Source organism: Melospiza melodia, chromosome 4 (assembly GCF_035770615.1).
Source record: "Melospiza melodia melodia isolate bMelMel2 chromosome 4, bMelMel2.pri, whole genome shotgun sequence".
Lineage (NCBI taxonomy): Eukaryota > Metazoa > Chordata > Aves > Passeriformes > Passerellidae > Melospiza > Melospiza melodia.
In genome coordinates this window covers 66209295-66233085 of record NC_086197.1, presented here as the reverse complement: position 1 = coordinate 66233085, position 23791 = coordinate 66209295, and the positions used below count along the sequence as shown (strand labels likewise).

The following is a 23791-nucleotide window of genomic DNA, read 5'->3' as shown; positions in this document are numbered from 1 at the left end:
AATTCTACACACACAGTGTCAGCTCCAGGAGGAGTTTACCCCAGTGAATAACTACTTATATAAACACGGGCTTCAGGAATTCATACCACTCTTGATTGAAACAGTACTGAGGAATGGAAGCTGCTTGAAATCTCTTGGAACTTTTGTAATTGCAAAATTACTCTCATCTGTGAGTGAGTTTGAAGAAAAAGTGTTTGGGGCTGCTTGGGTTTGAGTTCAAAGAATAACTGTGGTTTGCCAGGGCAAGAAGTAGGTAATTAAAGCAATATTTAGAGACACACTGAGAGCTTCAAAATGGGAGACAATTTTAAGGCTAACATTTTCTAGATTGGAGTGGAAAGAAAGTGAACATAACCCAAAAACATATTAATGCATGTCTCATTGAATCCTCTAAGAGTTTCTGAGAGTTGTACAGTAACTGCAGTTATTATGAGAGAACTGACTGTAAGAGTTGTTTTCTGACATTTTCAGGGTATTATGGGCCTGTGAGTTGCCACACCAAACTTGCTCAATTCACAAGTCAAAACAAGACTTTATTATAAAGCTAACAGTGCAACCCCAGTCTATTGTCTGAAAGTTGGCCACTGCTATTGCTTCATACACCCCTACCAAAGGGATGACTTTGGACTCAGGGCTTCTGTTACACTTCTTTTGGTGAACTCTGATGCCAAACAGAATTTGCTTTGTAGTTCTGCAGCATACTGAGTAATTGGTGTTAGTGGTAATGATTCGTTTTTTCTGAGAATTTGAGACACATGCTGTAAAAGTAAGCATGTGAATTAACCAGGTGCTGTTTCTATAGGGTATTATTCACTAAATGTATGTGAAGGTTTAGGTAGTAGGCTTATTATTTACTGTTATTCAGTATTGCAGATAGATATTGAGATGTTTCCACATTAGGGCTTAAATATTCTCCTGTTAACTCTTCTTATATTTGTGGTCTCCTGAACTGCTGCAGAGGGGTCGTGCCCATTATCAAAAACTACTTGATTAAACTAGAATATGTGTTAGAAAATATTGTTCCAGTTATTATGCTACTGGTGTACTGTACTGATTTTTCTTTATTTATTTTTCTTTTTTTCCCCCTCCCTTTGACTTCTAGTGCTTACAGAGCTGAATTTCCCATCTTTGAAGTAATTGATACTGCATTATGGTTGATTTGAAAGTCTAAAGACACAATGAGTTATGCAGCTAATAGCCCACCAAATCTTCATTTCTTTTCAATTTTTCACAGCGTAGATATTTCCATTCAAATTTTTTCTTACATAGTTGACATTGTTTAAAGGTTGAGTAGAAATATTCTCTTCATGTGCACAATTATCTCAACGGATTCAGGGGTTTGGTTGGACGTCAGCACTGAGCCAGCCCAGTGCCTTGCCACTGCCACCAGGAATGGCACCATCCACCTTGTCCCTCCTTCCCACCTCCCCTTTCCTCTCCCAAGCCACACTTTACTCAGGCTGGGACACGCCCTCCCCGCTGCTGGCTCCTGCACTTCTCTGGCTGCACGGGAAACTGGAATGACAGAAATCCCTTTGCCATTTTGCTGGGCGAGTTCTCTGCACGGAGCCAGCTCCGGGTGCGCTCAGGGAAGTGCTGAAGCCAAGCAGCAGCAGGGCCCTCACACCTGGGAGGAAGAGGAGGTGAGGAAGAACCAGATCTTCCTATTTTAGCTGCAGCCAACTTGCAACTGATTTAGTTATGTCATGTCTCTATGTATTAACAGAATTAGGTAATTTGGCGTTTCTTCATTGTGTAAAACTACATTTAAGAAAATGCCAGTTAATGCCTGGATTGCTGCCGTGACTGTGCTGGGCCAGAGCTGGAGTAATCCCATTGATTTTAGGGTGATTATTCCACGTTCTAAGCTGTGAAAATTGGTGACACCATTAAACTGACTTATGAAAGCTTTATGGTAGACCCCAATTTTTTAGTAAATTTCATTAGTTTAACTGCAGACTTTGAGTTTTGGTTTTCCTCTGTAATTGACTCAGTAAAAATATTGTTTATCATTTACTGTAAATGTTAGTATGCCCTTGAAATCAAGGTTTGAAAAGACTTCTAAAAATGTGTTTAGTAGTGTATTAACCTTTATTGTCCTTGAAGAGCAGATCTGAATATTTTTCAATATTTATAAATTTATACATTTATATCCATGGATCAAGACAGTCTGTAGACTCATAATACATATTGCTAGGGTCAGTAGTAAAAAGAATATTTAAATCCTTTTAGCTACTACCATTTCCAGAAAACAAGGGCAGAATCCAATGTAGAAAGATGACAGTAGTCAAAGACTTTCCTAGGTGAGAAAAGATACTGCCAAGGATCAAGTAGCTTTCTTTCAAGGAGTGAATTTACCCCTTACGTTTTGATGGTTGAAAACAATTGACATGAGACTTTGTAAAATGTGTAAACATTCAAATAAAATAACTGCATGGACTTGAGCTACTGCAGTTTTATGTTTTTAGTGTTGAATATTCTTTGCTTTATTTTTAATGTTCTCCAATGATAATAGGCATTTAAAATATATTGTTCAAATTTTGTATTATTTTTGTGGTCCTAATTGCCTTGAAATAAATGAATCAACCTAAAATAGTATTTTAAAATCAAACTTGTTAAAGCCACTTGAAACAAAACTTCTCTCTATACCTATTGTTTCTGTTTTCATAGCAGCGTATTTATAGACAAAGATAGTAATTTTTATGTTTATAGCTGATTATTCCTTCAGAGGTCCCGGAAGGACTGGGGTAATCAGCTCAGGATGGTGACTTGAGAACATTTTGGAGTACCCCATCTCCATCATGTATTAGAAATAGATGCATGAAAGCAGTCTAATTCTGTTATTATTCATTTTAGAAGCAGAAGTTTTATCCTTTTATTGATCTGCATTTAGGCTACATTTTTGTACCTAAAGCTCTCTGTGGTAGCTGTAGATTTCTTAAAAATCACCAAGAGAAGCCAGCACCATGTTCTTTACTAAGCAAAAACTCTTCTGAGGAAAGAAATTAGAGGAACAACCACTAAAGAGAGTGATATCATTTCCGCAGAATCCCACATCATCCCAAGCAAGTACCTTTGCTTACACTGTTTTTGCTTACATTTTTTAGTAAACTCAGCTGCTCACATCTCCAGACATATATTCAGTGTCCAATTCTCTATGAGTGCTTTCACTGCTGCTTGTTTATAGCATACAAAATCCAGTTTTATGTTAACTAGGTGGGTTGCTGAGTTGCCAGCATGCCATTCTGGATTGGGCATTTGTGAATTGTTTTAAGCACCAAAGCGGACAATGAAAGCTTTATCTGGATTCCCCAATTAGCAGTAATCATTCTTGCTAAACTTTGATAAAGAGCTGTAGTATGCAATGAATGTAAAGTATTCATTCCTGAGCAGTTTTTTTGGGTTTTTTTTTTTTTTCCCTTCTCCCAACATTTCTGTGTTTTGTAAAATAGTCTTATCCTGCTTGTTATTTCTATTCATGTTGCAGATTGAGAATGTTGATGTCTGCCTTAGCTTTCTGGCAGCCAGAGGCGTAAATGTCCAAGGTCTTTCTGCAGAAGGTAAGAGAAACAAATCATCAGAACAAATAACAAGATTTTCTTCTGAAAACTGAATTTCTTAACACAAATCACTTGCACCTAAATACCAAGCTCCAGCTGGCTTGAACAGCATGCAGATATAGATTAATGATAACAAGTGAGAGTTTCCTTTTAATTTTCCCTTGAAATTGAACCAAGAAATGCAATGTTTATGAATCTTGAGACAATGTTTTAAACCAATATTTTTTCAATGGTATTAATCTTTTAATGTTAGCTCCACAATATTAGATAGGCACAGAACTTCCTGAGCATACTTTTTTTTTAATTTTTCATATATTTGATTCAAAATAGCAAACAAGAACATAGGAATCCTGCTCAGTTAAATAAACCCCGGGAAGACTATTTGTTTCAGCAAATTTATTATTAGTAGTAATGCTGTCCAGATGAGTCTGAAAATTATAGTATTCCTTTGATGTCTCCTATTAAGTCAGAGTGAATGGTTTTGCTGCTTCAGTTATTCTGCTGTGTTAGTCACCTTAAATGATTGCCTAATGTGGTTGCAACTAAATTAATAAATATAATAAATAAAAACCATTAAAAATACCAGTTGTCTTAATAATTACATAATATGGCCTTGTTCATGTAAGAGGCAAGTGAATTAATAAAATGTACATGTCTTTGTCATGTAGCAAATTAAGCAGTTTTGCAAGGTGTGGCACTGAAGGTAACAGGTCCAGAGATGCATCCCTGTACTTTTATTTTGCTTGTAGCATAACTAAAAGCTGGAAGGATTTTTTTTTTCCAGAGATGCTAATTTCAGTTGAATTTTAGAAGATGCATAGAGAAGAAAATTGGAATGCTAACCACTATTTGATTGTGAAATTAACTCAGAATTACTATCTTTCACCATCTGAACCTATCTAGGATTTTACACATGCAACACAGACATGATGTGTACTATCTATTCACCTTGATTGTCAAATAGAAAATTTATTATTAATTTATTTTATGAAGATACTCATTATTCTCATACTCATCAATATATCATGACATGGTACATGACATATTTTCTGTACTTTTTAAAATCAGAATCTGTCTGCATTCTGCAATGCCTTTATTCCTACCTTTGTTTTACTTTGGAAAATAATTGTAATAGGATATATGCTTCAATTGTGTAGTTTTAAGTTCATATGCTACTAAAAGCAATAGTACTACATAGAACTAAGTGCAAGGACCATGATTTAAAATGCTCTTTATTCTTAAAAACCAAATTTTAATGTTTAGTGCTGAAGTAAAATTAAAATTAATTCTGCTGTTACACAATTGGTCATGAATCTGAAGTAAATCCACTACTACCTTCATAATGATATTCTTCAAAGTCCTGCAGAGGTATGATTTCCTTAAATATACCATTTTTACTGTGTATAATCCTGAATATTACAATTTTTAGGGGGAGAAGAAGTTGAGTTTCTTGTAATAAGATTTGGTAAATGTTTCTTGTTACTAGTGGGTCATTTATTAATGACCACAGAGGTTGCAGAAAAATAAACCATTAGCTTAACAGGTTTTGAAGATTTCACAGCCATTTTATGACCTCATTTTGACAGTTGAACAAAGAGGTCTAAACAACCAGTAATTTTCAAATCTTGGCTACCAAATCTCTGCTTGAGAACCCAGTTGATAAATAATTTTCCAGTTGCTACAAAGAATATCTTCTCATTTCCCAAGTATATGTTTAGTACACATGAGAAGTTTCTGGATTATTTAATTGTGAGAAATATTCTAACTTTAACTCTGTTAAAATTAGGAAAGAAAAAGTTACTGATAGCATGCTTCCCTAAAGATAGTAACAAATATATTAACACAAAAAGAGCAAAATTTTAAGATTGAAAAATACTGGGTGGGATTTAATAAAGGAATCTTCTGAGCATGAAGTCATGCAAAGTGTTAAGAGTAAATAAACTGGTGTCACATACTGGGAGTCTTCTCAAAACAGAGCCACTTAAAATGGATAGTTACATGGTTTTTTTGGGGTGTTTTTGGGATAATTTTAAATACAAATTTTCTGTATTCCTTGACAGTGATCTTCCTTGAGACCAACATGACTGCAAAAGTCATATTGCCTAAAAAGTTTACTTGTTCTGGGAAAGTTCTACATATCTCTCATGCTCTGATTGCTAATCAAAGATCCTGCAGCATCTTCACAGAGGAGATGAATAAGTCTGGCTGCTTAGAACAAATTCACATTCTGAAAAGTATATTTCAGTGTCCAGGATTAGGTTTGATTTTGAAGAACATGTTGTGAGCATAACAGTGTTTACTACCTTAGTATATGTATTAACATTTCACCTAATCCTATTGAAAAAATAATAATTTGGTTTAAGAGACATGAAAATGACAGTAACTTTGTATAAATTCAACTTGAAAATTTCCCTGGGAAAGCTGTGCAGCACACACAGCTCAGTATTTTGATTTGCAGGGAAGGCAGAAAGTTTGTGGCATTGCATGACAGGTTGCAAGTCTATAGGTCTAATAAAAACCTTTCCCAAGATGGTCAGTGCCAAAGAAAATTAATAATGAAGTTTTGAACAGACCTACATGCTGCAGATAATTTCATTAAAGTCTTCTGAGGTTTCTTTTTGTCACTGAAATCCTTTATCAGCAAAGAGTAACAACATCCTTGTAAAATCTTCATCTCAGGCTGGGAAAAAGCTAAAAATGTAATGGGAGTCATATGGATGTAACTGGGGTTCACTAGAATTATATTCAGGTAGCTGTTTAGCCTCGTCAAAGCTGCAAGTTTTGTCTTCATTATCAGTAATAGCAGTATAAAATAAAAAGCTATAAAATCATGTCATTTGAAAGTTCAAAGATGTAATCATGAGCATTACAGTCGCCTTTTTAAAAAACAACCTTCTGTTTATTTTCTTCTCTCATGTTTCCTGCACACCTCTGTATGAATGGATAGGTGCTCACTGACAATAACCATAACCATAATACAGTCTTTTTGATTTTTCCAGAACTCACTGTTTATTACCAATGTGCACAGAATTTGCTCCAAAAGCAAAAAGAGTAATTTAAAGTCATGAGGTTTGAAGGGATGTATATTTAAGACTAGAAAGAATTCAGATTTTTTCTTAATGGGCTGTTCCTTAATTAGAATATTTGTACTTAGTTGGGACAGGACATTTCAGAATTGTGTCTTACTTAAGGTTGGATATACTCTTGTTTATGACCATGCAAATGTCTCATGATGAAGGCATTGTAGAGATAGTTGTTTATTGCAACACTGACACATAAAACCCCAAAAATTATAAAAAAAAATATACTATCAGTGACACCTAAAATGTCTCTGATATTACAGGTAAATTAAGAAATATAAGACATAAACATGTATAGCTATAGGTATGTACAGACATACTTTAGTATGGGTTTTACAAAACTGAAATCTAAAACCAAAGTGTTTTCACTTCCTTTTCTCTTTTGTTTTTTTAATAGAAATAAGGAATGGAAATTTGAAAGCCATCTTAGGGCTGTTTTTCAGTTTGTCTCGGTACAAACAGCAGCAACATCATCAGCAACAGTACTACCAGTCTTTGGTGGAGCTACAACAACAAGTCCCTTCAACTCCAGCTGAAATCAGCCAGTCCAAAACACACCAAGATATGCAGTCAAGGTAGGTTAAAAAGTTATTTTTCTCAAGTCTAAAAGCTTTTTATTTTTCTGTTCAAAAAGACAATTTTTTTTTTTTAAATAGGCTTTTAAATTATTTTTTAGCTATTTACACAATGGCTTCTATGTGTTTTTTGATAGTAAGCCCAGATTTCTTGGGAGTAAAGTTAGAGTAAGTGCAGAGAACAATACCAATTAGTTGTTTTAGTTCCAATTTTAGTTAATTGTTAGCCTTTCTTTGACTTTATTATTGATTTTTCTGCGCATTGCACAATAAGAGGCTGCTATCTCTGCATGTGGTTAGTATACTGGTTATTTTCATGTTTTCTTCACATTCCCAGTTCCACTTGTAAATGAAAAATTTCCAATAATCAACAAAACAGACGGGGAAAAGGCATAATTAATACTTTCATTTCTTATAAACTCTTTTTATCTCCACACATTCTGGTTTTTGAGGGCCTAATTCTATTCCAATGTTTTGTACAAGGGAGAAGAAATAGCCTAAATCTAGTTGGTTTTTTTAAGTGGGCAGTTTTTATTCAGTTTTAAGGAAACAAAGCACTCATTGTAAACCAATAATTGCTGAATTACATTGCTTTCAGACTGTACCTGAAAACATATTTTTAGAAGGTAGTTGCTTGAAGGCCAGTATGGAAGAAGGAGTTTGAAACAGAAATATCTGTTTAAATAGAAAGAATATTAACAATGTATATTTTATTGGGGAAATTTAAAAAAAGTCAACTGTAGGTCATCATGAAGAGTTTTGTCTGTTGCTTTGTTGTGTTCAGTACTTGTTCAATTTTTTATTTCCTTGTTCAAAAGATTTTTGTGGACTTACTGAACAAATGTATGTTGAGATTGTGGTAACTCAATGATCTAGATTGGATTAAAACTATCAGAATTATATATTGATTGATATATAAATTACACTTTCATGTATATAATAAACATATTTCTTCTTAAATGGACGAAGCTTTAACACTTCAGTCTGATATAAATCTGAATCTTGGAACTAGAAATGTTTTAAAAATATGCTTTGGAGGGACATGTTGCTTATAGCATGTTAATTACCGCATTTGATGCAAAAATTAAGATACATGTGTTTGGCTGGGGCATTATGAAGTGAAATGCTTTTATTTTCTCTGCTGCTGAAAATTAATGTCTTTGAAGGTTTTTCCTGTGAAGTATACTATTAACGTGTAATCTAGGAAATTATAATCGGGTCCTAGAAGAGTCTGACCATTCGCAACATTTTCCAAAGCTGAATTTCTGCTTTATGGAGGATATTTAATACTGCATAAGAGACAATAACATCTTGTTATTCAGGAAATAAGCGTTCACAGATTTAATCACAGGAATTAAGAGCTTAGCCAGCTTCCTATAAATACCTTTGGTTACTGTTTTTTGTTTTTAATTTAGTGAAAGAACTGAAACATTTCCTGATTTTATGATTTATCCATGGTGAATTTTTAATAACAAAAAAGAAATTACAGTGTTCTTTGTACATCATGACTGTTGCAAGAGTTTGTCCAAAAGAGCCTGGATAAAGCAGGTTATTTACTATTTGGATTATGGTGATTCCACATGGTAGGGAAAGAGGTGTTGAATCTTTTATTAAGCTTTCCATTATAATTCCCTGAGTTCTCCTGGTACTTCTGCACTTTTTTATTCTTTTCTATTTTGCTATGTTAAAACATGCTTCATTAAGAAGAAGAGAAATTGTTCCATGTCCCAGATTCTCCACATTTACGATTTTGTAGTGGCATCTAAGGCTGGTGTAAAAAAAATTTCAACTTTCATCAGTGTTCTGTAAACTCCCTGTAATCTAGGAGTTTAAAATAATTTAATTCTTTGATTAATTTATGTTCATAGCTACGTTTCAGATGTAAAATATTTCTATGCAAAAAATTACCAGACCAAGATTGATGACATCTTTCTTATTTCTTATCTGTAAACTGAAAGCAAAATTTTTTCTGTTTGCTTTCACATACAGAGAAGTTTGATGCTTGTTAATATAAAGTCTGTATTGCCTGAGGGAATATGGTTTCTTCTATCCATGCGTTTTTCATTTCAGTCTTTAAGAATAAAAAAAATGCCTACCAAAATCTTTTTCCTATATGAAAATTTTCTGTCGTCTACTATAAATTTAAGTACATCTAATATTATGAGCTCCTAAGCAAAAGAAGGAGCCCTGCAACTTAGAAACAAACAAAAATACAATTTTTCTTAATACTGATTTTCTTTTTTTTATTTGTCAAATTTTGAAGTAATATAAGTAAATTAGCAGAAAATAATATTTCCCTTCCTAAGAAAAATGACTACATGTGAAAACAAGTTTTTCACTAATAGATGGGCATATATAAACATCCACTGATGGGAATTCTCTCTGGTGGACTTACCAACACTTCTTTTCATAGCAGCCATGTATTTCAAGTAATTATTTCCCAATAAAATAAATAATTTTAAATAGTATTTAAAAACATTTACCAAACACATTTCTAGTTTAAAGATGCTAATGAGTAAATAAAAGCTTCTTTTTAGAAAGAAGCCAAAATATGAATTGAAAAAGAAAAAATTACTTTGGTGAGATCTATCTTGCCTCTTGCCCACTCTTTGCTGTCTGAAATGCGGGCAGGTAGCTTACATGATTCCTCAAACTGATTTCTATGATTGGTTTCATGTCAGGTGTCTCAGCTGTGTATATTACAAATGTCACAACATAACTGAGCTGGGGGAAGCTCATGGTTTAGGAGGTCCTTAGGAACTCACATGGCTGCTCTACTGGACACTTGAGATCTTTAGATCTTTTTGGCAAAAAGTAGTTTCATACAGATACTGAAACCTACACATTTTGCTGTATGGAGAATTTTGGAAAGTGATAAGATCTGAAGTGTATATTAATGTACATTCTGCACACTGTCCATATGAAACTAACTCAATAGATAATCTAACTGCTATCAATCAAAAATTGAGTAATTTTACTTTTTTTTCTGAAATGCTGTTGATAAAACAAGCTGTTTTATCTTTTCATAGTAAATGTTTATCTTAATGGCTGTTTATTATTACACAATTATTGTGCAGGTATGCCATTCTTTATTACCATGTTGCAGTTCTGAATATGTTTTTAAAAATTCTTGATTCTTTCTGTTTTCTAACATTTGTAACATAACTGTGGAATGGTTTCGTATGCAGAAGCCCTAAGGCAGAAAATCCCTTACAGTTTATATTTTGGAAAAAATATTTGGCAAATGCACATAACAGAGAGTAGTCTCCATTAGATTGACCCACAGTCTTTTATTATCTAGAAATAGTTCTTTCAGGTGTTTGAAAGGAACAAGAATTATCTTATTATTATGGCAGAAGCCAGATAATTCATATAGCTGCTAACACATGAATGGGACATTTGTCTTTTTTCAATAATGGCAAAATGCTTCAAACCTAATTTGAGTAAATTTTCAAGGGTGAAAGTCATCTTCTTACACCGTCAGTATTTTATTTCACTGGAAGAATCACACGTATTTACTTTGCATATTTACCTGAGAAATAAGGATGTCTTTTTAATGCACTCTGTACATTTAAGTGCATTTGATATCCATATGCTTGTATGTGTGCCTACATGTAAGCAAAAGAAATATATACTGAATATATTGAAAAAGGTGGGTGATTTTATAGACTATACATTTTCTTAAATCTTCAGTATAAAAAAAAAATCAGTCACAAATAAGCTATGTCTTAGTTTACATTAATAACTGAGGTTATTTTAGGTTGTAATATTCTGTAAGAAAAGTTATCTTCTTCATTGCTTCCAGGTATTGCATACTAAGCATATTGTGTAATGTCAACTTTATTTCCTAGGAGGTAAAAAGCTGTTGTATTTTCTTTATTAAACAAATATAAGAAGGTGATGCCCTTCAGTTTTTCCAAGAGAAATACAGATTATACATGGGAGAAGGAAATACCTCTGAGAAGTCACACTGAAAATGGTCAGATAACAGAGGTTGCTGAAGACCAAGAAAGTTTTGGCTTTGTATGTGCAGGGCTAGCATCTCACTTGCCTAATTTAAAAGACTGGTGCTGCTGTTGACGGTGGTGATGATGGTACTCATCCCCATTTCCAGGTTATGATGTCCTCAGTAATGATCAATGTCTGTGATCGTTACCACATCTGAATATTTCCCTGTGCCACTGAAGACAAGCTACTTTATACAGTGTTTGAGCCCTTTGTCAACAGAAACTGAAACAGGCACCAAATTATATTAGGTCTCTACAGGTTTCATACAGAGGCTGTTTTGTTAAGAAGCCCTGGGGGAGGGTTATAATCAGAATATCACAAGACTGGACAGGTTAGATTTGTGCAGAAATGGGGAATTCAGGAGACCGATCCAGGGAGCTACTTGTCCTCGTGTGACTAGGAGACAACACAGACAGGAATGTAATTAAACCAATTTCTGGAGGAACCTCTCTTTCCTAAGTGCAAAGTTAGCGTGGGAGGATAGTGAACCTTCTTTTACAGGCTCCTTGCAAAGCTATCCAGAATTGGTCAGTGTGGCAATCTTTAACATTCCTGTTCCCATGTAAGCTGTCTGTGACCAATGTCAGAATTGTGAAAGTTGTGCATACAGAAGGCAAGCAAGATTCTTCTTGGGAAAGAGAGTAATTTGCCTATCTAGTCCTATGACCAACAGCAACATTTCAAATTAAATGTAAAAGGAAGGAAGGAAGTTGATTCATGGTAAATGAAATTGCCTTGCAAAAAGCATGCATCCTTTATGGAATATCATAGTTTTGTACCAGTAATTATAAAAACTCTGAAATTATTAGACTGTTAGTGAAAAAATCTGGAGTAAATAAATAGTAATGAAAGGCAAAGAATAGTTTTAGATGTGATTTCTGATTTCTTTTTACTCTAAAATTTCCTGTATTCTTCCATGATTAACTGTGGAAATTGAATATTTCAAAATCTGAAGTTGGCATTTCACTCTTTCCTTATGACTTTATTGCAGCTCTGAGATTTATTTTTAAAAATACAGTGCTGGTGGCCTTATTTATATCTGTCAGTACAGACAGATGACAACAATGGCTACATTATATTTTTATGCTTCGCTTTGGTAGTGGATTCCATTATCAGAGCAATACATCTGTGGTGATGATCTTTCAACCACCCAGATACTAAGAGAAAACATATGTGGATGAAAGAAGTTCTGTCTCATTTACAGATTAGACAGTAACTGGTTTCAGTAAGCTTTCAGAAAAATTCCCCTAGATGGAAAAACTATTTTATCATGAAGAGAATGATGAGCACAGCTTGAGGTCCAGATGGATTTTGTTAAATTTGTTATATTAAAAGTGCACCCTGGTTTTCGTGAGCATATAAACAAAGTTAGGTAGCTGATTGGTGCAGGCAGTTGCATATATAACTACTGCAAGGAACAGGGTTTCATGTTGCCTGCTGCTCAGAAGTACTAGGGAAGAAATTAAGCCTGTTGGATGCAGAGCTTGTGCTTTGTGAAATACAGTAATGAAAATGCAGTGCTTATGATTATGAATTGAAATAGATCCAAGTCAGAATGGTGGAAATCTGCATGGCAGTCTTGATTATATCACTCTATTTAGAAAAAGGCCTTCATTTAAATATTCTGAAGGTTTAAAATATGGTTGCAGCAGTCTACACCAAGTGTTGCACTGACATAGGCTGGAAAATGGAAGATGTACATAGTTGTGTGTGTTTCCTGGTCGATATATAGGAAAGGGATGAAACAAGTCCCTTTGCTGTCCTTAGCTCATGCCATTGCTAGTCACTCGTTTTTGTTGAAAGGAAAGAGGCAGGTAGTTCCTGCTTTTCCCACTGTGGAATCATTACCAAATCACTGATTCTGAAGGGAAGAAAAATTAAGAAAATATTTCTTCTTTCTGTTTGCTTTTTGCTAGTAAGGGTCTAAGTGCTATTAATCTAATCTGATGTATTTTTACATGTCTGGGAGATAATGCAGAATGAGTTGCTGTATGTAATTGTTCCAGGATCTGCAGGAAGCTGACCTTTAAATGGCCCTTAGGTATTTAATTTTACTTTAACCTTTTATTTTACCTTGCAAATCAGCTGTGGCTCCATTTTTTTCTGCTCCCCAAAGATACAGTCATTACAGTCCTCAAGGTTCCAAATCACAGAAACTTCAGAAAGGAAGTTTTTTCATTATATTTGTCCTGAAGTCCAAGTAAATAAAGCATTTAGTGTGTCTCAGTGGCAAATGACTAACCTGTCTAATAACCTTCATGCAGAAAAGATAGAACAAAGCATTAGTAAGAATATACTTCTCATATACTTCTTCCATGTAGCCCATCCTTCTAAGAAGATATCTAATAATATTTCTTCAGTTTAAAATAATGAGGGAAAAGGTGTTTCAAAGTGAAACAAATTCAGGTTCTAAAATAAATGATCTTTTCTATAGTTATAATACAGCACTCTAGCAGACTATTGCATGCCTAGAGAGAAAAAAAAATGTAAATTAAAAGCGTTTTTAGTTCTCTCAATAGCATTTCACATTTTTTGAAACTGTTCATCCTCTATTGACCGTTTCACCACCAGTCCTTCATAAACTGCTTGAGTCTTTTACCTTCTTAGCTATTTCTGTGTGCTGGATCCTACAAACTTGTTCTTTAGTGATTGGTATCTCCTTTTGTTTGTTGCACAGGCTTTTTTCTCCTTACAAAGTACCTGATGTATGTCTGAACACTTTGTTTAGGAACCTGTGGCATGCAGTTACCCTGGGTTCTTCTGTTTATAAGTTACCTCTGTTCAAGAACAATATTTTTCCCTCCATTTCTGCTGTTTGTAGTTCAAAATGCATCTGTCATCTTTTCTCATTATATGTTCTTGCAGTTTTCAAAAGAGTGTTTTAAATCAGTTTAGTGAAAGTTTTCATTTTGTACATTTCAGATATTCTCATTGTCTGGCCTGTGTCACCCTTGCCACTCATTACTATTTATATGTCAGTTTTTAATGCACTTGGGCCATAATTTTCACTGTTGCTAACCCAGATCATGTAGAATTTAACGGCAAGTGTTCCATTCATCCTTGTAGCACTTGAATCCAATCTTTTATATATTTCTTTCTGAAGGAATAGAAGCTTTATAATTTAGTTATTTTCCCTTCAGACATTCTTTGTTGCTCTACACTCACTTTCTACTGAGATTCATTAGACCTTCTCATTCTCTGAAAATGAAATCTGATGCAAATGTCAATACATTTATTACTTTCCAGGGCCTGCCACCAGTTTAATTCTGACATCTTGTGAACATTGGAGGTTGCCTATAATTATTTGTACATGGCAAATGAAATTTCAATACGTGTGGCAATTACAATACATGTAAAATTCAAGGGTAGCCATATTAAATTAGCACAGTCTTCAATCTTTTTTTTTTTTGTTTTATGTTAAATGATAGGTAGCAAACCTATTATGAAGCAAAATGTTCTTTCTTTTTTCCTATTTATTCCTTAATGAATTCCTTCATACCAATGTCTGACTCAGACTTTTCCTTGCCTTTTTGCATTCATTTTAGTCATAGTTTTATATTTGTACTTGCTTTCTTTGCTTCTGTCAGTACTTATTATCATCTATTATATCTTAGTTTTTCACAGACTGTGCAACAAAATTGATATTCTACATATTGTGGTTTTCCAGGTGTCAGTTAATAAAATAATATTACACTTAGAAGCTGCTGTGAAGGAGATGACTCTTAATTTACCCAAAAAAGCTCCAAAATAAAAATCCATATAAATTCCAAAGAAGCCTAGGCAGTGCTGTTTGGCAGTCATTGCCTGTGGAAAATAGATTAAATAGAAGTGGAAAAAAAGGTTTTTTATATTTAGATTTCACCAGACTTACAAGAATTTATTTGTGTTTTGAAAATACTTAAGGGAAAATAGCTGAGTTACTGGTAGAACCTTTTGTATTTTCTTTATATTACAAACCTCTGTGCCATTTCAAAGTCAATGGGGAGACTGAACAAAATGCTTACAAATGTATTTTACTACTGTCAATAGAAACAGTTAACCATGTGATAATTTTTTGACTGATGCAGGTTTATAGCAATCCCAGCCATACATTAGGATGTGTTATGAATGTGGACTTTCTGAAAATCTGTGCAAAGATTCAAGAGATAATTAGAATACATTTGAAGAAGTAAAAGCATCAGCATTTTTGTCATCTCCATTTCCATTTCCTCTAGGAAAAAACTTCATTACAGTTTTGTTGTATCAAACTGTGAAGTAGAATGGTGACATATGATTCTGTGCAGATACTCTGATATAATTCTATTCTAGTATAAGATCATAAATGATATGGAGATAAGGTCATACAATGGTGCAGTTGGTCCCTAAGGGCCTAATCCTAGTTCTGTCAGCACACTGTAAACCACTTGTCTAATTTGTTCAGAGAAAAATAATGAGGTTTAAAAGATGGCATTTTAGGTGTGCTACAGGTTGGGATTAAGCACAGTAGTGAAGTAGCACAGTGTCCTAAATCACAACACACTGTTACTGCTAGAGATCCACTTTGTTTCTTTAATGTTGTGGTTCATGTACTCCTTCATTAAATAGCACAAAATACCTATACTACAATACTGGGACCGCAGAAGAAAAGCTATGGTCACTGTTTATTCATTCTTATTAAAAGGCTCTGTATTCTGCAGGAACATAAATATTGATGCAAAACTGGGTTATCTGCCTTTTGGTTTATGAGTTGTGAACAATAGGAAAATATTGAAAACATAATTTTGCTTGTACCTTCAAGCATGAATCATTTGGAGACAGACTGCTTGAATAAGATGCCAGAAGTTCAAAGAGCGGAAGGGAGAAATGTCCAAATAATTTAGAACAGATGACAGGGTATGAGCTAGAACTGCCTGAGCCACAGACATTTCCTCTTGTGAATGAAAAAAAAAAAAAAGTGTATTTATTTGTTAAATATATAATATTTATCTCTATATTTATATATATATTTATTTTTATATTTACCTCTATCTGTAGATAATATACGTCTATCTATAAAATACACGTTCATAAATAACATTTATATAAATGTTAACTGTTTATTTATTTATAAAAAACCAAATTGGTAAAGGTATAGATATATGTAGTTATATAGATACATACATGTGGATATGGCCATATAATAATTCACCAAGGCTGGACTAAAAAAGGGAAAAGAAATGTCTGAAAAATATTGTTTGTACAGAAAATTAAAGTTTTTTTGGTTTCTTCCTCAGTGTTTCTTGAAAATACATTTGGGGAATCAGGCACCTTCTACCTGCCCAAACTGTTTAGTAGGGTGAGGGCTTGGTAACTTTTGTTCCCTGTGGCATCTTTCCAGGCACACTTGGAATTTGGAGTCAGGTATACCTTAGAATGTTATCTCTTGTGCTTTTCAACCAGTAGGATGATGAGCAACCAAATAGAAAAAATTTAAGAAAGAATTTTTTTTCTTATTTAAGACAGAAACTATTTAAAAAAAAAAGATGAACAGGACAACTGAGACCTTCTGGGCAAATTTTTACATTGAAAAAACACTTTTTAAACTAGTCTTTTCCAGAGAATTGTTCTAATACAAAAGTCTTGAACAGCTCTGGAGTGCATTCAGACTAGAGACTAAATGCACTTTGTAAGATCAACAGCATATTAAAATTCAAGTATGCCAGTAAGGAAGAAAGAGTTTGATTATGTTCTGCAAAACCCTTTCCCTTTTTCTGATTTGAACATAGTGCATAGCTGGCATTTTAGAACCACCATGTGACTCCTAACATTATAGGAAAATGACAGTGTGATGTAACATGATCCTATTGATCCTTTGGAGGACTTAATAAAAAGTATATTATATTCAGGGTGTCACTGCATGGGTTACTTTTTGAAGATGGAGGTTAAAATATTTTTAGCTTGATTTATGCTCTTTTCAGGTTCATTGAAGGTTCATGGTTCAGCTTTATGTGTTAACCCACTTTCAAGGGCCTGCTTCTTTTCTGGCATATTGTATGGCAACAAAATAGTTTCTGGTAGTTCAGTCCAGTGTCAATCAATCTGTTGCCATCTTTCTGCATAGAATCATAGAATGATTTAGGTTGGAAAAGACCTCTAAGTTAATCAGGTCCAGCTGCTAACCCAGCACTGCCAAGTCCACCACTAGAACCTATCCCTAAGTGCCACATAAACTCATTTAATATTGTAGCCTACATTGATTTTCTAGTCTCCTCTACACCTTTTAGGACCTTTCCATAACTGTGCCATGCCTGCAAATGAATGACCGCTGTCAGGTGCCCATCCTGATGGAGCATGGTGCAGAGGCCCCAGTGCAGCTGACTGTGCTGCACAGCCACGTGCAGAGCCCTGGCACCGTGCAGCCACTCAGCACAATACACACCTGGCGTTCTCCATCAGCACCTCAGCCTCAGCACCACCACTGTTCTTTCTTCCCAGCTACCTCTGTGCTCAACTGCCTTTCTGGGCAGTCTCAGGATGTTTATTCCATTTTCTCACAGCAAATGAAATTTCCCAATTGTCACCATTGCATATCTGCTGTGTTGACTACTGTTTCCCTGGTTTGTAAATCAAAATATTGCTGGAAGACAGAGTCCATATTATTTTTGTAGAGTCCAGATTATTTCTAAGATTTCAGATGCTTATATGCCATTTTACCTGATTTGGACAGCGTTTACTTCACTTCCCCTATGTGTTATTTGGAAAGGAAAGTTAAGCATCATTTCTGCTCCTGTGTACATGATGTAGATGATTGTTGATATGAGTATTATAACAGTGGAAAGGGTCTTGTAGACCCTGAGAAATGGTAGTAAACAGCTGAGAGCAAGAAGCCTTAAAAATCCCCCTTTCCAGCCCTCTGACAAGTAAATACTTCCTTGTCCTGAATGCTGTAGCATTAAACTGGCACTGTCTGATATGTTAAGATCCATTTACTGCTTTATTACAGACACACACTTATTATATCATGATGTGGATTTTTAAGCATTAAAATTAACTGTTATAAGCAAAATGGGTTTATTTTCCTGACTGAGAGATACTACCCACAGACAATTACCTGGTAGGGTAGAGGGCAGTATATAAGTATGTGTTCATACATTTAGAAGAGCGGGTAAGCTAAAGTCTAGTCTCAAACAGCATTGCAGTTCACATCCATGAAAGTGGGCCAGCAACTGGGACATCCATGGAAAGCTTTCATGGGCTCAGCACATCCAGAGCTAATAAACAAGGAAAACCTAAAGTCATTAGAACTTGATGCAGCTGCTTTATGAGTTAAATTCTCTTTTTGCCTTTGTCTTGTCACATTACTTTGGAAAATAAATCTAATCAGTCACAGTGGAAATCATGCTTTACAAATCATGTTTTACTGACATTGACACTTTCATCAATTCCTGTCAAGCCTGTCTGGAAAGTTTGAAAGTAGTCTATAGGCTAATGTTTCATGAATTTGCTAGTGGATAGAGTCCCAAATAACAGCCACAGAATGGAAGCATTCTTGCAAGCATTATCAGATAGGCATTTTATGTATTTATTGCTATTAAAAGTATGTGGGGTAGTTTAAGACCACTGAGATTAAGGGTTTTGATCTTTCAGTTTACTCTTGAATGTATTGTTTGAGGTAGAAATGCTATGATACACTAAGGCACTGCAGCCTACTCACTCTTTTTTCCCATCTTACATTCTGTGTCGATTGTACTGTGTATCATTCCACCTTTTACAGCATAAATGCACAAAGGTTTTATGTGACAACAATTTTTCTCACAAATCCCTTATTTTAGTCAACGCAGATAACCAGCGATTCATTTCTAGATTCCTTCACTTTAAGTACGTTGGAAAAAAAACACGAGAGAAAGATCTCATCAAAGGATGGACTATTATGCCAGGCACAAATGTAGCAAATTCAGTAAAACAACCTATGTCACATTTGCATCATAAGTCCAGACATTATTAAGAAATGTAGCCGTAAGTGAAATATAATTCAATATACTAAAAACTAGATTGATAAAAAATATATAAAGTGTGATTATTATGGAATTATTTTGGTATTATTATAAGTAATATATTACAATATTATAAGTGATATTATAATATCCACAGAAGCTATGGTCATATAAAAAAGCAATTTGCCAGTGTTGCTCTGAAGATATATGTCAGAGAATTGAATGATGCTTTTACATATTGAATGATTCCTTTCTGCCCTGAAGTATTCTTATTACTTTTATATTCAAATGCAAATACATATATTACATCATATGTAAACGTGCCATTTTTAATTGGCAGGAACAGAGGGAGCTGAAACCCTTTGTTGGGGTTTAACTTAGTAAAGTAGCAATAATCTTGCATCTCATTGCAGTCTCACATTGTCCCTTGGTTTGTGCCTTCTCACCCCTTTTCAGCACTGCAGTGTTAAGGAAGGGAAGACCTTTCTTGTCAGGCAGCTTCTCCCATCTGGTTTACACTCAGGTCTGGCTCTTCAGTGGCCTGGCAGAAATTGCTTAACACTCTTCTGGTAGACTCAACACCACCAGGTGCTTCTTAAAAGTTCTGCTAGTCTATAAAGCTGGGACTAGAGCACTGTGGTTTCTGCTGCTACTCAGAAGAATTACTGGAAGATGCAGAACTCTGAGAAACAAATGAAATCTGTGACTATCAGAGTTTGTTTCCTCAGTTGTCCATGACTTCGCTAACAATTCAAGGAATTTGATGATGTGATAGCACCTGGCTTAGGCACCTCTCTACAGCCTTAGAGTGTGTGGATGCCAAAGGATGCACCTGTCCATGAAAACTGAAATTACCTGACAGAAAGCTGTACCTTGGCCACACATTTGACATATCCCCTATGCAAATGTCTAAAAGATTAGAGGAAGTAATTTGCTATCTAATTATGCCAGGCTGTTGGGTGTCAAAAGGAACATAGAGCTTTTAGCCCTGTAGCATAGAATGTTTTCTGTTGCAGAAATGCTACTTGGATGCCTTAACAGACAAAGGTGCATTTCCCTATGAATTCCACAGTGAGTCTAAGCACATGTCTGGACTTCCTTAATGCAGCCTCTGTGTCATTGCCTGGGTCATTGCATACATGACCTGTGCTGCAGTAGTAATAAAATTTGTGACAGGGTGCTTCTTCCATATAGCTCTGCTGTCAGGAAGGTGACTTTGCTTTAGTGGGATTTTTTCTGAGTCCACATTGAATTTGGTAGAGCAAATGTGTTCTTAAGAGCCCTTCTGAGAATCCAGTCAGGTTGCTGGAGAGACCAGTAGGGCTGTACTTGTGCTTAGTCCATTTCATGGGGGAAAAGAAAAGCAGCACAATGTTTTGAAGTTCACATTCTGTGTGAATTGAGCTATACTTCAGGAATTCAGTCACTGTGGAAATTTGTTCACTTTTTCTATCAATAAGATAATTTCTAGAAAATGAGACACTTTATAACAATATCCATTATTTCATAACCTGTTCATTGCATCTCATAAAAATCTGCATGTTTACATTGTTTCATATTGTTGCCAGTTAATTTGCATTTTTTATCCATGTTCGATTTGCATTCATTAACTCATCATTTGCTGGTAAGTGTGTTCTTTCTATACATATTCAAAGAAATTCTTTAATTCAATTTCTCTGTTTCTTCTCATACAGTCTCACAGCCAGATATGCAACTCAGTCTAATCACAGTGGAATTGCAACCAGTCAAAAAAAGGCTTCTAGGTCAGTTAAATATCTCTAATTTATTGCTTGTTAGTGATACTCAAGCAAGTATATGCCCATTGATATTTTATCCTTTGGACTTAAGCAGACACTAAACAATGTGCAATTTTTGTTACGTGAGCAAGCTTTGGAATGATGAGCTTTGCCACAGAAAAGCCTTGTATTCATTGGCTTTTGGCCAATTGGCTGATTTCTACTATATATTAGCAATATTTCTGGTTGTTATGTATCCTGCATCTTTGTATTCTGCATGTAAAATATTGGATGTGAGGGATTAGTTGGTGATTTTAGTGCTCTGTGCTTTCTGGCTCAATTCCTTACTTTAGTCATGAGTGCAAAGAAGTTTGGGAGTCCACCCCAGTTCCCACTAGATGTTTTGCATATATAGCTAACTCACCTGAAAGTCTGAGTTCACAGAGTCAAGTTTACACAGAAGCAAAACAGAGCAGAAAAAAAGAATGACTTCCAAGACTTCTGCTCCATCAAGAATAGCCTGCACACAGTCCCCATGAATGAGAGGCTTTGTTTTGGCAGTGAATTTGACAGAGCTGTGTGTAGGAACTGATTTGCTTCAGATTTCGTCAGTACTTTTAGTCTGTCATTTCCATGAGCACTAAAATCTACAAGCCAGATTATAGAAGAAAGAAGCTGAGGTCTAAAGCTTACTTTTTTTTTCTAGCTTTTTTTTTTTTTTTTTTTGTGGGGGGAAAATTAATGTGTTCATTAATTATTCCTTTGCATTACAGTTCATTGGTGAGACCAATGAACTCTAAGTTGAATAATCTCCAATAAAGATTGTGTTTTGCGGTATGGAACACTAACACAATGTGTGTTGCTGGTGATAAATTGAAATGAGCTATACCACGGTCCAGTTGCTTTGCACCTGCATTTATAGGTCTGCGTTTTCCTTATTGCTGATGCTCCTGTCTTGTCCACATTCAACTTGTCAAAGTTAACAGTCTTACTGTCTAATACTTTAAATCTGTGGCAGTGTTTCCGAAGCCTGTTCAGAGGTATGTGACTTGTCCCTTATTTGTTATACTCTTCTTTGCATTTCCTTAGCTGCTTAACATGATTCTGCAAGAGCAATTTAAAACCTGAATTCAATTAAGAAAGTCAGCCGATGAGGTAAACTGGAAATTGTGTAGGGAAAATGACCTCATGCGTAATGTGCTTATTGTGGCAAGTTCTTGAATTCTGGCCTACAGAATATATGCAGAACTATTTTGCATTTTAACAGAACAGATGAGGTTCTAGTGTTGCACATGCCTTTTCATTGCTTTTGTCATTACCTCTGATAAACGGTCTCAGAGCTCTTACTGCCTGTCAAATTAGGGTAATGAGAAGGAGCAAATGGATTTTTAAGTTTGTTTAGTGCATTCCTCAGGGAGCAGAAGATCACTTGAATTCACGGGTCACGGCAAAGGTTAGCACGCGCACCGCTGCGGAGCGGAGACAGTCAGCTCTGGGCTCGGCACAGAGACTAGCAGGGCAGGCTGGCAGCCAGAACGAGCCATGAAAATAACCAATGGATTTGTTCTCTGAGGTTAATCTGGTAAAGAGACTATGGAGATGTTTACAAATGTTTGCAAATGAAAATTAAGTTATTTGAACATTTCTGTATGCTAGTGTATTAAACAAACAAAAAAGTTTTGAAAAAATTAAATGTTTTGTAATTTTTTGTAATGTGATTTTTTCCTTCCTTCTAATGCTACTCTTTTATAATAATAATAAACTAACAGAATTTGATAATTTTGGTAGAATTTGCACTGCTATTATTAATATCATTCCAATATGCAAGAAGCAGAAGAGATATGCTGTTCTATGGCAAAATCCTATGACTGATATGAGCAATTAATTTTATGTAAGACGTAACAAAACTAGAAAGGAATGGGTGTGCCTACAAAGGTGCTTCAGAAAGTTTGGAGTAGGCACGTATTAAGGAATCTTACAGCACAAAACAAATTTAAAAAGATGCAGGCTTACACATACCAGAAACAACAAGAATCTACATTTTTTTTGCCCAGTATAGCCCCATAGTAAGGTTCAGATGGTGGCAGCAAATACTAAGAAATGAACTGTATAGTCTACATTATATACTTCTAACTAAAAGGTATAAATGAATCTGTATCATCTAGATAAAATACATATTTACAATTTTTTTCATTTAAAATAGTAAGGAGGAAGTATTTTAGTCAATAGCCTTCTGAAAAATAACTGAAGAAGATAACTAAAAAGTCAGCTTTTATGCTAAACACAACTGTGAAAAATTTAATGATACAACATATTTCTTGACTATGTATTGCTGTGCTTTTTAATCTATTTATTTAATATTTGCTCTCCAACAGTGACATATTAGTAAAGGTTGATACTGCACTTTAATATTTGTTAGGGTGAATCTGTTTTAGCATTGTTAATGGCAAATGCAAAGCATCTTCTTACATGTCTTGTGACTCTAGAAAGCATCTTTTTCCCTTTTGTGTGCATAAGGATAAGTTTAAATTTTCATTTGTGGAGTCTGACTAATTTGAATCCTCCTGTCTGTTGTTGCTTCCTGAACTCCTTGGGTTTAGTTGGTTTGAAATTGTGGTCTGATATTTGCACACTGTCTCTGCTATATGTTGTATTACATAAAATTAACAGATTTCTCACTGGTTCCTCACTGATTTTGTCACCATTCCAGGCTTCCAGGACCCTCAAGGGTGCCAGCTGCAGGCAGCAGTACCAAAGTCCAGGGAGCTTCCAATTTAAATCGGAGAAGTCAGAGCTTTAACAGCATTGACAAAAACAAGCCTCCACAATATGCAAATGGAAATGAAAAAGGTAAGGGATTAAAGTTGCTAAGTTTACTCT

At 34.9% G+C, this 23791-nt stretch overlaps 1 protein-coding gene across 12 annotated transcripts in view; it reads left to right on the top strand.

Annotated features, from left to right (window-relative positions):
• The window catches only part of NAV3 (neuron navigator 3), a 509384-nt gene that overhangs the window by 348741 nt on the left and 136852 nt on the right, over nucleotides 1-23791 (top strand). For 11 of the 12 annotated variants that reach the window (XM_063154995.1, XM_063154989.1, XM_063154994.1 and 8 more), the window contains 4 exons: nucleotides 3488-3560; nucleotides 7038-7215; nucleotides 20870-20938; nucleotides 23622-23761. In XM_063154995.1, the coding sequence (XP_063011065.1) occupies nucleotides 3488-3560; nucleotides 7038-7215; nucleotides 20870-20938; nucleotides 23622-23761 (460 nt within the window). The remainder of the gene's footprint in view (nucleotides 1-3487; nucleotides 3561-7037; nucleotides 7216-20869; nucleotides 20939-23621; nucleotides 23762-23791) is intronic. The other variant, XM_063154993.1, reaches the window with a different exon arrangement.